The 15,587-nt window shown below is 43.4% G+C and overlaps 1 protein-coding gene across 1 annotated transcript in view; it reads left to right on the top strand.

Moving 5' to 3' along the window:
* Positions 1-4,842, top strand: part of DRD1 (dopamine receptor D1) — a 102,036-nt gene extending 97,194 nt beyond the window's left edge. Inside the window, exon 4 of the mRNA XM_068277175.1 lies at positions 735-4,842. Coding sequence (XP_068133276.1) covers positions 1,248-2,603 — 1,356 coding nt within the window. The 5' untranslated portion in view covers positions 735-1,247 and the 3' untranslated portion in view covers positions 2,604-4,842. The remainder of the gene's footprint in view (positions 1-734) is intronic.
* Positions 4,843-15,587: the final 10,745 nt, after the last annotated feature.

Here is a 15,587-nt window from a genome sequence, read left to right as displayed (position 1 = left end):
AGATTGTTGTTTGTGATAGTGGTGAGTGCTGTTTCAGTGGACTGGTGATGGTGAAGACTGGACTGTACTGACCTGGATCAGTTAATAGAGAGACCATTTTGACTATGTGGTTGCAGAATGTGAGCACAACATCCATATTCGGTGCATGCAGGTACTCAATCTGGTAAAGCCACAGATGCCTTCACCACTCATTTCTGTGTTGACTCAGATGTTCACTTGAGCAGATAAACTTCTTTAGATGTTTCCGGTAGTATTTAAATAGCTGTAAAATCCCTCTTCCTTTATAATGTATTAACAGCTGTGGTAAAGCACTAACATCAAATACAATTTAATTAGATGAGTAATCAAAAACTAATGTTCCTGTATATTTACTGTCTGGAGCATGGTTTTCAAGTTAATTAAGCAGAAAGTGAAGAAAGGCAAGAATCTATTTTCTTAAAATGGAATCAGAGCTCACATGGCAGGATTCAGCACAAACACTTATATACAGAAAAAACTTCTAGCACTCTTATTGTTACGTTCATGCATTTGCAAATAGAGCCCTAAGACGTGAGTGCTAAAATAACATTTCTTGTCACGTTGTTTTAATGGCAATAAAAGCTACATTATAGCACTTAAGAATTTCCCAGGAAAGAAATGCTGGTACTTCAGAATAGTGTAGGAAGGACTGAAAAGAAAAAGTGCAGTTTAAATGCTAAAGTAATAAAAATGTTTTTTTTTCTCTCTCATTCCAGCAACCTCGTGAAAATGATGGCATGATCCTGTAGCAACAGAAGAGGAACTGACCACACTGACCACACTGAAGTACTTTTTAGGGATGGATGGCCTTTGTCTGCTAAGTTTAAAAATGAATCTAAGAAGAAGAAGCCGAAACTGAAAACATACCGTCAATAAGGAGAGTCTGGAAGACTGCTACACTGCTTGATCAATAACCTATTACCCCAGCGTGAGCAGCGGATGTTGGATACTATCAATAGCTCAGCACAGAATGTCACTGATCTAGTATATGTGATACTCCCGATGAGTCTTGTTGCTGGAGCAACCATTAACTTAGCAGTCACTAGCTACTGATGGTGTTTTCTTCAAATGGCTTTTAATAACTGACAAATGGCCTACAATAGTACCATGTAACTGCTCTGGGGAAAAAAAGCAGCACTGCAAGCAAAATGGGTACGTGAAATAATTAGGGAAAGCTGCTTCTAACAGCAATATATGTGTGCCGAGACAAATAACTTCTAGATGGCAACATGACTTTAAATGTAAGCAGTATGGATGTAGAAACGTTGTTTGCAGAAAAGGAATCCTCGTTTCGCATCCTGACAGGATGCTTCCTTTCTGTTCTAATACTTTCGACGCTGTTGGGAAACACATTGGTCTGTGTAGCTGTTATCAGATTTCGCCACCTGCGGTCAAAAGTCACAAACTTTTTTGTGATCTCCTTAGCTGTGTCGGATCTCCTTGTGGCAGTGCTGGTCATGCCTTGGAAAGCTGTTGCTGAGATTGCAGGCTTCTGGCCGTTTGGCTCATTCTGTAATATATGGGTAGCTTTTGATATTATGTGCTCCACAGCATCCATCTTGAACCTTTGTGTCATCAGTGTGGACAGGTATTGGGCGATCTCTAGCCCTTTCAGATATGAACGAAAAATGACCCCCAAAGTAGCCTTCATCATGATAAGTGTGGCATGGACTTTATCAGTCTTGATATCTTTCATTCCCGTGCAGCTTAACTGGCATAAAGCAAAGACCACCAGTTTTTTTGACCTGAACATGACTTTTCAAAGCAATGCAATGGATAATTGTGATTCCAGCCTAAACAGGACATATGCAATTTCCTCCTCCCTCATTAGCTTCTATATACCTGTGGCCATTATGATTGTAACGTACACAAGAATATACAGGATAGCAGCGAAACAAATAAGGCGGATCTCTGCTCTGGAAAGGGCAGCTGTGCATGCCAAGAACTGCCAAAGCAGCACTGGTAATGGAAGTAGCATTGATTGCCAGCAACCGGAAAGCTCACTGAAGACTTCCTTTAAGAGAGAGACAAAGGTCTTAAAGACATTGTCAGTGATCATGGGAGTCTTTGTATGTTGCTGGTTGCCCTTTTTCATCTTAAACTGTATGGTGCCATTTTGTGACCCCAGTGTCTCCACACGTGGAGCAGAGCCATTCTGTATTAGTTCCACCACCTTTGACATTTTTGTATGGTTTGGATGGGCCAATTCCTCATTGAATCCCATCATATATGCTTTTAATGCTGATTTCCGCAAGGCTTTCTCAAACTTGCTAGGCTGCTACAGACTCTGCCCTTCTTCGAACAATGCTATAGAGACAGTGAGCATAAACAATAACGGGGCAGTGATCTACTCGTGCCAGCAGGAGCCCAAAGGTTCAATTCCAAATGAGTGCAATTTAGTTTACTTGATCCCACATGCAATTATCTGTCCAGAAGAGGAAGTGCTGAAAAAAGAGGAGGAGAGCAGCTTATCGAAAAGCTTAGACAAAATGTCTCCAGCATTCTCTGGGATTTTGGATTATGATGCAGACGTCTCACTAGAGAAGATAAATCCTATCACACAGAATGGGCAACCCAAAACCTGAAAAGCCAGCGGATTGGGGGGTGAAGCTTGCAGCTGCTTGACATTTATTTACGGCTTCTGCTCGGACACCATTTCAGATCCTTATTTAGTAAAGACATCTGACTTTCAAATAGATTTCTAAAAATGCATTCCAATGTATTTTGTATAAGTGTTTATTTTTGTGCCGTTCACAGGAAAATAAGCTCATTCATAGGAGCCCATTCGTATTTTTTCATAGAAGGTGCATACAGTGTACACTGTATTATGAGAATGTGTCTTTGTTTATTGTGCAGACCTCTAGCAGGAATAGAAGTTCTTCACTGACAATGTACAGTGGTCAAAGTCATAAAATTTGAAAGCTTTTTGCACTTGAACGTAATTAACCACCTTGAAATAAAAAAATATTTTTTAGAAAGCAGCAGCAGAAGGTACCCTCTGTCACCATGGATAAAATGACCATTTTAATACCAAAATTTCGTCTTATCCGCAGTGATGTAATATGCGTGGGGCCTCCCTATGCAGAGTATGCATTAGCTTACCTGTAACTCTAGCTATCTCTCTGCACTCAAACTTGAGTCCTCTTGTCTCCCTGGAAGCTTCTGCTAGTGCTCCAGGGTCACTACAGTCACATGGCAGTAAGCCTGGAGCTCTAGCAGCGGGTTATGAAGTTGTCATCAGATGCAAGGACATAACTGGAATGAGGAGCGCTAGCTTTGCTTTGCAGCATACTTCCACCTTGTGCTCCGAATAAGGCTAGGGAAGAACACAAGGGGATTGGCCTTTTGGTGGGTCACTGCATTTAGCCCATATTTTAGCCCAAAAGTTATGTGGCAGGATTATCTGTGGATCAGTTTATCTGTGAGTACACCGTATACATTAAATATGACATACCATGTCTAATTTAGGCCAGTGATACACAAATATATAATTTAAAAAATTACAGTATAAATGTAAACCTAATCACTACATCACTCTACCCTGTCAGACAATGTCAGAAAGTGGCCAAAATTGTGCAGGGCAATAAGGCCATGGTTCCACCATTAAACCCCAGGGAAAAGCCTACAGCATGCTCCATAAAAAAATGAAAAGGCTTTATTAGGAAGACCGCAATAGATGGCTAACATGCTTTGGACTGTGCAGAGCAATTATTAATCATAACTATTCAAAATTCTAGCAGGAGTACAAACCCTTTCACTTAGCAGTGACTGGAGAAGGAATTCAATTGGTAGCCAATAAACATGGTATGGGGTTGAAGGAAAAGGAAAATGTAAGGCAGGCAAACCATGTGGGGAAACTCTGCCATAGAAAACTATGGCGCTGCCCGCCGAATCGCTTACCTTAGCGATTCGGCCGACATTGACGTCAGTTTCCGTGCGGGAGGCTGCGAATCCTATAGCCGTGCATGGTATGGCTTCTGGGATTCCTCAGCGTTCCCGCTGACCAGGAAGTGCCACTGCACGTCTCACAGCCTCGCGTGGTGGCTAGTGGAAACAGACCCTAAGACTTACAAGTAAGTAGATGTCTCCCTTTTTGTCAGGATGATGGCAACATTTAAAGGACAAGGAGAGGAATATGGAGGCTGCCATATGTATTTCCTATTAAACAACACCAGTTGCGTGGGAGCTCTGCTGATCCGGCTGCAGTAGTGTCTGAACAACACCAGAAACAAGTATGCAGATAATCTTGTGAGATCTGACAATAATCTCCGAAACACCTAATCTGTTGCAAGCTTGTTCAGGGTCTATGGCTAAAAGTATTGCTTAAAAGGAAAGAAATATGGGGGCCTCCATATCCTTCTTGCTTCAGTTTTCCTTTAAGGAACTTTCACAACCTAAAACCTGTTAGCTTTCTAATGCTTCCAACCCAATAAGGAATGTTGGATTTATAGATACAAATTTCTGCAGGCTTCTCTATATACAGTAAACTAAGCATCAATGCACAGTCAACAGACCATGCAAGTACCAGTGTTCATACACTCCACTGAAAATAACTATTACACATTTCACTGTATATCCTCTATTATAAAAAGTTTTTGGGGCAGGCCACCACCATTACAGTCACAGTATTGTTTCCCCCGATTGGTGTCAGGCAGGTCTGGGACTGCCGCGGTCCTCTAAAGGTTGATAACTGCTTGCATGCAAATTAAATTTAATTGGGCAAGCCTAATGCTTCATACACACTTGAAAGATATCAGACCAATTTTACACCCTTCCATGTGGTATGAGAGCCATACTCTACACAGTCTGTTCTATGATGCTGTACACATTCAAAAGATCAGTATCTGCAAAAGATCTGTTCCTGCAAAAGATCCATTCCTGCAAAATGCATTCATAGTCTATGATATCTGCAGATCCTCATACACACCTTGTTTAACAGACAATCATCTGCAGATCAGATCCACCAGGATGGACTTTCAGATCTGCAGATGATTGTCAGATATGCAGATGAAGTCTGTTAAACAAGGTGTGTATGAGGATCTGCAGATATCATAGACTATGAATGCATTTTGCAGGAACGGATCTTTTGCAGGAACAGATCTTTTGCAGATAATGATCTTTTGTGTCTGTACAGCATCTGTGTGTGCAGCATCTTGCAAAGATTTTTTATCTGATGGGGAGTTTCACTCAATAGAATAGACTGTGTAGAATATGGCTCTCATACTACATGGAAGGGGGTAAAATTGGTCTGATATCTTTCAAGTGTGTACACACCAAAAAGCACTGTGGGCCGTTTACACTCATTTAAACTTGTGTGCGACCGAGATACTGCGGGACGCCCAGTAAGTGTTCCTGTGAACCGGCCATAGATATATTTTCATATAAATTAACTTCATTGTTATGTATAAAAATCGCATAGAAATGTGCATAAACGCAAATAAAAACGTGCTCAAAGGTTCATTAAAGAAAAAATCCTGAATGGCCTGAAGTATTGCAAAGGAAAATTTGCGCATGCAGGGAATAAATTGCAGGTATCCTTTGCTTTATATGAACAGCTCCATATAGAGTGCATTTGATTGGCCCAATTCCAAGCTGGACATAATTTACATTTACATTGCATGAGAGCTAAAATCTTATCTTAATGACCCCTCTAGTCAGCAGCTGGGAGGAATGCATTGCTACAGATAGCAGCTTGGATAATTTTGCAATAAAATAAATGCAGTCTTTCCTAGTAGGCATAGCAAATTTGTTTTATTTGCGCATTGCTGTGAAGTGCAGTGATACAGGCCAAAGTGTAAAGCGACAGTCTATTGACTCCTCAGAACTAGTCTCCCTCCATTTGATAGCTTTTCTTAAGCTGCTGAGATAAACGGCACTAAACTATCATATTCATTATTATCCTGTCAAGCTCAAGCATATTTCCATTGCAAAAATATACTTGCAGGCGAGCTATCGGTGCTGAAAACTTCAATGCTGACTTTCTGCCACTAAAACTGCCATGCTGAAAATAATCAAGGCAGTTCTAAGATGCCAGAAAGGAACATAGCGCTTTTATGACTCTGGCCACTCTCTACTGCAAGAAAACTAACCCGAGGAGCACATGACGTGCAATTAAGCGTGTTCAAAGTTTACCATGATGGATTGTGTAAAATATTACGTAAATGCCTTTATAATTTCATGTTTGAAAAATAACGGAGCCTTATAGCAAGAATGGGTATTTTTTTAAAAAGAACAGATTATTGTAAGCATATTCTACTTTTATTTATTATGTTAAATTGATATTTTTAAGAGATAAAACAAAAAAAAACTCTATAAAGAATTACCTTTATTTAGCTTATTTTAAACTATTCGGTTTGTGACCGTTGTCTGATGTTTCATTTCTGAATTCAGTACAGTAAATCTGATTATTTAATAGGTGAAGCATCCATCCATTTTTCTTCCTACATCCGTGTTTCTTTAATGTGTGGTTCCCATCTCTGAACTTGAATTTCCTTTGAGTTTATTCAACAGCTCTATTCAGCAATGTCTTATTACTGGAAATCAATGGCGTACATTTAAATGGAGCGTAATTCTCTGTGAACCTAATAAGGAACACTGTACAATGGTGTAAGAAATCAGCAATACAGAACAAGTAATGGCGAGAAAATACCTGCAGCTCTGTGCTGTCAGCTTAGGCCCCGTTCACACTTGCGGTTGTCTGCCAAACGGACCGGATGACCTGACCGGATCCGGACCGGATCCGGATCGGAACCGTACGGTTCTGATCCGGATCCGATCCGGATCCGGTCAGGTTGCATCAGGTGTTCATCAGGATGCGATCCGGATCCGTTTGGCAAAAGTTACGTAAAAAACAAAAAAAATGTTGGGGTCTGGGAGGTCAGCAGAAGGGAGACCTGTGGAATCAGGCCCTCCGCTGTTTAGCACTCACCTCCACCTCCAACATGCTGCCAACATCTCCAGCTCGTGCTGCTCCACTCCAAAATGCTTGCCCATGTGTCCCCGATCCAATATCGCCGCAACAATCCTCATAGGAAGTGGGGTAGAGCCAGTGTGTTGTGCGCTATCCGGTTCTCATTGATTTGTATTGGCCGGATGGTGCAGTCCGGCTCCGCCCCGGATACGGCTGCCGGAGGAGCCGGACCAAAAAATAGCGCATGTTGGAACGGACGCCGGAGTCCGGATCCGGTCCGGCTCCGGTCCGGACGAAACGGACGCATGTGAACGGTGGCATAGACTTACATTGCTATGCCGTGCGTCCGTTTCGTCCGTTCCGCATGCGGTGCGGCTCCGGCACGGCGATTCCGGATAGCCACCGCTAATGTGAACCGGGCCTTATTCCTGTTATGTTCTTGCTTGCAGTATATCATTTATTATCAACGTGATCAGCATTACTCTGTCTGTTCTGTAATAAGAGATGCCAAAAAATTCTGCTTTTTAAAGAGGATCTGTTAGCAATGCATACATCACATTCACTTTTGGTCATTTGAAAAGATAAGTGAACTTGAAACTTAAATATTCTGATTAATCCAACATTGCCCCAGAAAGCAGTGAAATGCCGTTATTGATCCAAGGGCCCCGGGCAAAAGTAACTTGGGGGGGGGGGGGGAGCACCTACCCCCAACTGCTGCTGGAACCCCCCTCCCTGAGCTAGTCTCCCACCTGGTATAGATAGCCTGATGTGTCCCCATGATTAGGTAACCCCTCCCCCAAGCATAGATAGCCAGATGTGTACTCCATGATTAGGTGGCCCCCCCTCATAGTACAGATAGCCAGATGCATCCCCCATGGTAGGTAGATAGATAAATGTGTCCTCACCCCATGATTAGGTAGTCTCTTCCTCCCCCCCCTCATATGCAGAGCAGTGAGGAATGAAGATACAACTCACCTGTCAGCATCACTGATTCCTCCAGTGGGGCAGTACCGAAAGGCAGCAGAGAGGAGGCGCTAAATTGCAAAGTAGTGAAGACTTGCTGAACTTCCCGAGTGACGCTGACAGGTGAGTTACACCGATGATTTTGTGGGGGAGGCCCTGCCTGTGGCTGTTGCCTCATGTCCTCCACCACCTGCACCACGCATGGCACCTGGCATAAAAATCATATATTTAAATAAGAGATGCTTGTGGGGCCCCTCTGGGCTGTGGGGCCTGGGGGCAATTGCCCCCCTTGCCTTAATGGTAGCGCTGGCCCTGTTTTGATCTCATTCACCCCCTCCAAAAATTATCTAAGAATTTATAGACTACCTTTTGATTGGTGGGGCTTCCACTTTACCCTTCTTGGCGGTATGGACGAGCTCAGCTAAGGGGTGGATCGGGACTCCCTGTGACATCACGACGTCGATGATGTCGATGACTTCATTCCGTTCAGAACAAAATTTCCGGACGGGCTTGATCACCGGCGGCGATCGGAGGGGTAGGAGGGATGCCGCAGGGAGGGGGGAATCATTTTTTGCAATTTTTTTTAAATCATGTAGCTAGCCTAGCGCTAGCTACATGATTTTAAAAAAAATGCAAAAAATACTTCTGCGCCGCCACCCTGGCACAATCAATAGAACGCCAGGGTGGTTAACAGGCACTCCAGATCCAAGGTTCGCCTCTGTATGCTTTACTTTATGCTCTGTTCACTTTATCATCCATTCACACAATGCAAAACAGACACTTTAGTCTAGTTTGTCATAGTGGGGTGAATGAAAAAATAAGATGTCAATGGATCTGATGTTAAACATAATGCTAGGCACACACCATACAGTTTTCTGGCAGATTTACCTGCCAGATCGATTATTTCCCACATGTCCATTCTGAATTTTGATCGATTTTCTGATTGTTTTTCCGATCGATTTTCTTTTACTTCTATGAAAATCTGCCAGAAAATTGTATGGTGTGTACCTAGCATAAGATCTATTCATATCTGTCCTTTTTCAGCGGATCTGCTTGACGATCTCCCAGAGCAGCTGTATCCTCCATAGACTATATTCTATGACATACATCTACTCCAGATGTAGCGTGGTTCAGCTGTCCGGCTTTTAGGGTTAGGACCCACTAGGAGTGCTTTTGCTCTGCTTGGCGATCAGTAAAGCACCACTCCAGTGGATCCCTACAAGGGTTGTCCCGCTAGCAGCGTTTCTTGCAGCACTTTGGGAGTAGTCCCGGAGCGATTGCATCAGTGGCCAATGTAGCCAAATCATGCTTGTTCCAGGTATCGTGCTGAAATTGTGGCACTTCTGGGATTCTCTAAATCACCGACACTTTGCAATTGCTGCAAAGCACCTGTAGTGGGTCCCAGCACTTAAACATTGTAGTGTGAATCGAACCTTAATTGTCAACTGACGTGTGAGGGATATGGAGGCTGCCATATTTATTTCCTTTTAAAGAAAGCACATTGCCTGGCTGTCCTGCTGATCCACTGCTTCTCATACTTTTAGCCATAGACTCTTTGCAGTGCAGAGCAGATATTCCTGACAAAAATCTGACAAGATTAGCTGCATGCTTGTTGCATATGTGTGATTCAGACTCTACTGCAGCTAAAGGTCAGCAGGACAGTTAGGCAACTGGTATTGTTTAAAAGGAAATATGTATTGCAGCCTCCATATCCCTCTCACTTCAGTTGACCTTTAAGGACAGCATCCCAGACTCTGGTCACTTCTTTTACCATAGACTATTGTTGATGTCAATCAATATTTGCCTCTCTGCCTGCCACCTTGCACTCTGCACGAAAGAAAGCCAAACCCACAAAGCTTGAAACTCTCTACCTGACCAAACAATTTTTTTATGACAGGATCTTCAACTGCAGAAGCCTCATTTATCTCCCCCCCCCCCCCCCTCCTCCAAAAGAAGAAAGCACTTTGACTACCAAGCTATTAGATGATGATGATTTTTTTTGTTTGTTTTTAAGACCTGTACCTTATTATATAGAAGAGCCTGATTTTCCACAAGGCAACCTAGACAGATGCCTTGGGCCTGGTGGGTGTTTAAGGCCTAGCTACCACATCGTCTGATCCCTCCCCCTTCCTTGTCCATGCTTAACGCACACCTGAACTAGCACAAAACAAGTAGCTTTTTACTTACCCGAGGCTCCCTCACCCCATAGTCTGGGTCCCCTTTATTGTGCTGCTGTTGCCCTTCATACAAAGCTTTGACCAAGCTGAGTTGCACCAATGATAATGTGCTGTCTCAGGCTATTCGCCTCCTTGATCATGCGCAGTTACAATTCTTTGCGAACTACACATGCCAGAATTCTGGTAATGGGAGCACAATGGAGGAGGCACACAGGACAGTGCATGCGCCATACCTGCAACTCAGCTGAGTCAGATAATTTAACCACTTTACCCCCAGCAGTGCGGATATCTCCGTCCCTTTTTCCATCCTTTCACCCCCCAGGGACGGAGATATCCGCACCTCCCGCACTCCCGTCGCTGCCCGCGCTCCTGTTCGCTCATGCGCACGCTCCTGTTCTCGTGCACGCCGCCGACCGCTCGCCCGGAGATCAATGAAAGGAAAAAAAAACTATTCCCGTTTGTTGATCTAAGCCCCCGCAATGATCAGCTGCTTCTATGAGAAGCAGCGATCATTTAAAAAAAAAAATATTTTCCCAGCCTCATAACACTTCCTGCAAGCGTACTTCCTGTACGCTTGCAGGTCGCATAAACAAAAAGTTACTGTGGCCATCTTGTGGCCAAATAGTAAAACTACACCCTAAAGCATTTTTCATATACAAATACAATAGTTTTACACTAAAAATTAACTCATTACCTCCCTCACTCCCCAATTTTATTTTTTTTGTGATAAAAAAAACTAACAAAAAATTACAATTAAAAAAAAATACATAAATAGTTACCTTAGGGACTGAACTTTTTAAATATTTATGTCAAGAGGGTATAACACTGTTACTTTATAAACTATGGGCTTGTAATTAGGGATGGATGCAAAACTGAAAAACATGCACCTTTATTTCCAAATAAAATATTGGCGCCAAACATTGTGATAGGGACATAATTTAAACGGTTTTATAACCGGGACAAATGGGCAAATACATTTCATGGGTTTTAATTACAGTAGCATGCATTATTTAAAAACTAAAATGGCCAAAAACGGAAAAATAATTTTTTTCCCCCACATTTTTCCTATTTTCCCATTAAAACACATTTAGAATAAAATAAATCTTGGCATAATGTCCCACCTAAAGAAAGCCTAATTGGTGGCGAAAAAAAACAAGATATAGTTCATTTCATTGCGATAAGTAATGATAAAGTTATAGACGAATGAATGGGAGGAGCACTGAAAGGTGAAAATTGCTCTGGTGCTCAAGGGGTTAAACCCCTCAGTGGTGAAGTGGTTAAGTGGCAACAGCAGCACAACAAAGAGAAGCCAGAAGAATTTAAGAGCTTAAAAGACTACAGGGAGCTGGAAGAAGCACCTGCTACGTGAAAATCTACTTTAGCAAAAGGCGCATTGGCATACACAGAGTATAACCCTATAATTTGCCTAGGGCCCGATTACTCCTCAATCCATCTCTGGGGGAGGAAGGGAGCTGTGATTAGTGTGAGTATTTCCAGGCTGTTTTACAGGACACCATGTAATTAGTTATATGGTGGAATACACTGCAAAATCACAGAGAGTGTAAAATGCTTGTGTACCTATACTATGTGGTGTACATGTAATAAAGGCGTCTACAAAAAAGGGTGCTGGATATTGCGGTTAGTAGGATATCTGTAAAATACCGATATTCTTCTACCTAATTTGGATAGTAAAATATCGGTAATGTTTACTGATATTTTGCTATGACCTAACCTAACCCCATTCTCACACAGTACCCTCGCTCTACCAATGTCCAATCCTTAACCCTCCACCTACCGATGTCTAACCCTTAACCCTTCCTCTACCAATGCCTAACCCATAACCCCCCACTGGTGGTGCCTAACCCTTAATCCCCCCCCAACCACTAAGCCATGATAAGTGGCATTGCAGGGAAATGTGGGCATCCGGTGGCTTCCACTATGTGATTTTGATGTTAAAACTTCCTATTGTCATTATGTGGATTTCCCTATGATTTTTGTATTGGGACTTCCACTATATGAATTTCATATAGAGATTTCCTATTGCCATTAAAAAATATTGTGAGCCCTTATACCGTGGGTACTGCAAATGCTGTTAATAACATTGTGCTCCATGCGGCACCCTTTTTAACTGCTTTCCCGATGTCCTTTTTTTATCTGCTTCGACTTTACATGGTTAAAGTGTCCCTGGAGGAAGGAGTGCCAGGAGTGTCTGGAGAGGCTCAGAGAGCCGATCGTTTTCTCAGCCTCTCCAGGGGACATTGTTTAAAGCACACATGAAGTAAGAGGAATATGAAGGCTGATGTAGTTATAAAATGTAGAGAAACCGAGAGCCCAATATAGTGTAGTATGTTAAGCATAAATGAAGTAAAGGTTATCGTGAGAAAATTATACTCACAAACGTGGGTTACCACAAAGGCAACTACTGTATAGGCAGGTGAGGAGATTAGACCTGTCCTCACTCAGGGATAAGAAGTCACTCTCTGTAGATGCGAAAGGGGGTATATCACCCCTCCACCAGGGGTGGACACGGTATAGCAGTAGGAGAACAGAGGCGCCAGCAGGATAAAAGCGGATAAAAACTTTAAAATTTGCTGGGAGGAAGTGGTGGACTTACCTCCATAAAGCAGACACGAAAGACTGTCTGAATAGCAGCAATCACATTTATTAAATAGTACCCCCAAAAAGTGCAACGCGTTTCACAGGCCCAGCCCGCTTCATCAGGCAATAAACGTGGGGACAAAACAGAATTTCGGCAATAGCAGGTGTAGCGCCTCAGAGACTTTGAGGGCTGGGCCTGCGAAACGCGTTGCACTTTTTTGGGGTACTATTTAATAAATGTGATTGCTGCTATTCAGACAGTCTTTCGTGTCTGCTTTATGGAGGTAAGTCCACCACTTCCTCCCAGCAAAGTTTAAAGTTTTTATCCACTTTTATCCTGCTGGCGCCTCTGTTCTCCTACTGCTGATGTAGTTATGTCCTTTTAAACACTGTGCGTTGCCTGGTGTCCTGTTAATTAGAGACGGGCCAAAGTATTCGCCAGGCACATTTTTCACCGCAAACACGCGCCTCCTAAGGTGAATACCTGGTGGATTCAATCCAACCCCTATACATCATCATTGAGCTAAACTTTGACCCCTAACCTCACAGTCAGCAGACACATGGCAGCCAATCAGCTAGCACCCCTTTCTGGACCCCACACCCCCCTATAAAAACACCAGGATGGCAGCAATCTTAGAATCATTCTGTGGCTGAAGTGTTAGTGAGAGCTAGGAGAGAGCTGCTGCACATAGGGAAAGCGTTAGCTAGGTCTCTGTTCTGTGTCCTCAGTGCAGATTCTTGCTGCTACCACATTGTCCTGAACAGCTAAGCCCTTCTTAGGGCTTAGACATTGTTTTTCTTGCTATTGTATTGTTCCTCTGTGGCCAGTGCACAAGTTAGCTGTTGGAGACAGGTCTGCTGGTGCTAGTAGTGCACCGACCATAACCCACCTTTACACCACTACTGGCATTTAGTATCCACTGGCCCCTGTATAAGACATCGGTGCTGTTGGAGACAGGTCTGCTCTGCTAGTCCTACTAGTGCACCAACCCTATCCCAATAATCCTTCACCACCACTACAGGGATCTAGTATCCACTACTGCCCCCTGTATAAGGCCTTAGTGCAGAATCAGTGTTTCTTTGGTCACTTAACTGTCATTGAACTACCTCAGCCTGACCATAGAGGCTGGAAAACAGCGATTGCCTGCACTCGGTTTGTGCGCACAAGCACGGCGACCACTACACAAAGATTGCCGCCAAGATGGCTAACATTTTTGTCCTGGAGGTGTCAACTAGTAAAAACAAAGATATGCTCACCTGACGTAATCACTAAAGGTCTTTGCGGTTGTTTGCGGACTGTGGTGTGTTAAACACTGCATTTCATCTGTCTGAAGCGGGTGTAACCCTCTGTCAGGCTTGTCTGGCTAATTGCTGTAGGTCAGACTGTATGCTCATATGACTGACCTATAACCCAGCCCTAACACCTGTGTACACTCCTGCCTAACAAACAAAACTACACAACCCTGCAGGTAGATGTAGCATACAAACTGACATATAGCATTCACCAAACACAGTAAGGAAATGCAGATACAGTATAATTGAATAGTCACCTGAGGCCTATGGACTGAGGCAATTCAGACGAAAGTATAATCACAATACAACAGTAGCAAGGTCAGACAGGCCAGGATCAAGGCAGGCAGCGTTCATGCAAGGTTCTTAAACAATCCGAGGTTTGGCAACAGGGAATCCAGTAGATGCAAGGTCAGGTACAAGCCGGGTGGATAACAGATGATCAGAAGAAAAGTAATCAGGTTCAATCCGTGTTGGCAACAAGGTATCAGATCTGCAAGAAGCTTGGTCAAGAGACAGACAGGATCTGCAGCAAGACAAGGCACTTGGTGTGAGCGCAATCTCAGCTACAAGTCCAGCATAGGCTATCACGGGTGAAGACTGAGGGCGCTCACCTTTCTTTTATATCTGCGCTAACCAATCAAAAACGAACAGAATCCAAAACAAGCAATCAGTCTGCGGCGTCAGCAAGTCAGCTGACCCACTGGTACGCATGCTGCTAATGTTTACAGCGGCGGAGCGCGTACTGAGGACGTGTCCGCCGCTTGGCCAATAAAGAAGGAGCGTTATGCGCCCCACTGACATCAGAGCTTCGCCGAGACCCAGAGGCTTGCGCCTCAGCGTGGAACTCGGCGTTCCGCCGCCATATGGGGCTGCCACCTTCTTGACGCCTATCGGTGTTAGGCAATTGGGAAGAAGTTAAAACACGACTCTGAGTCAACTCCGTAATTTTTTGGTGGGACTTTTGCCATGGATCCCTCCCCGACTTGCCCCCGTCCAGATGTTAGGCCCCTTGAAACACCTTTTCCATCACTTTTGTGACCAGAAACAGTCCTTGTATGTTTTAAAATTCTCCTTCCCATTGCAATCTATGAAGATTTGCAGATTCTCCAGATTCACAAATTTTTGCGGAGATTCGGATTCAAAATTCCCGAACCCAAAATGTGATATCCGGCCCATCTCTACTGCTATTCCTCTGTGATCGGCAGCACTGATTCCTCTGCTGACCCATGTCTGACCCAAATAGCTTTATACTTGTTGATGTCTGTGATTCAGATACTACTGCAGCCAAAAAGATCACAAGACTGCCAGGCAACTGTTTTGTTTAAAAGGAAATAAAGATGGTAGCAACCATATGCTTCTCACTTCAGGTTTCCTTATAAAGCAACACATTATGGAAGCCTCAATATCCTTCCCACTCACTTCTCACATGTTTCAAAACAGGATCCAGATAAGTGCAATATATTTACTTTACTGGTTTTAGACATTTTTAAAGATACAAAGCTCTCACTTCTATTGTTTGCAGTAAAACTGCCTTCTGTCTAGTCCATGTATCAGTGTTCACAGAAGTGCCGATGAGGACTGCCGAGGAACAAATTACAGCCAGGGAGAGGAACCTGAAGAAGAAAGGG

The sequence above is a fragment of the Hyperolius riggenbachi genome, chromosome 3 (assembly GCF_040937935.1).
Source record: "Hyperolius riggenbachi isolate aHypRig1 chromosome 3, aHypRig1.pri, whole genome shotgun sequence".
NCBI lineage: Eukaryota > Metazoa > Chordata > Amphibia > Anura > Hyperoliidae > Hyperolius > Hyperolius riggenbachi.
Note: the sequence above shows the minus strand (reverse complement) of the source record. Positions and strands in the feature narration are given on the sequence as shown.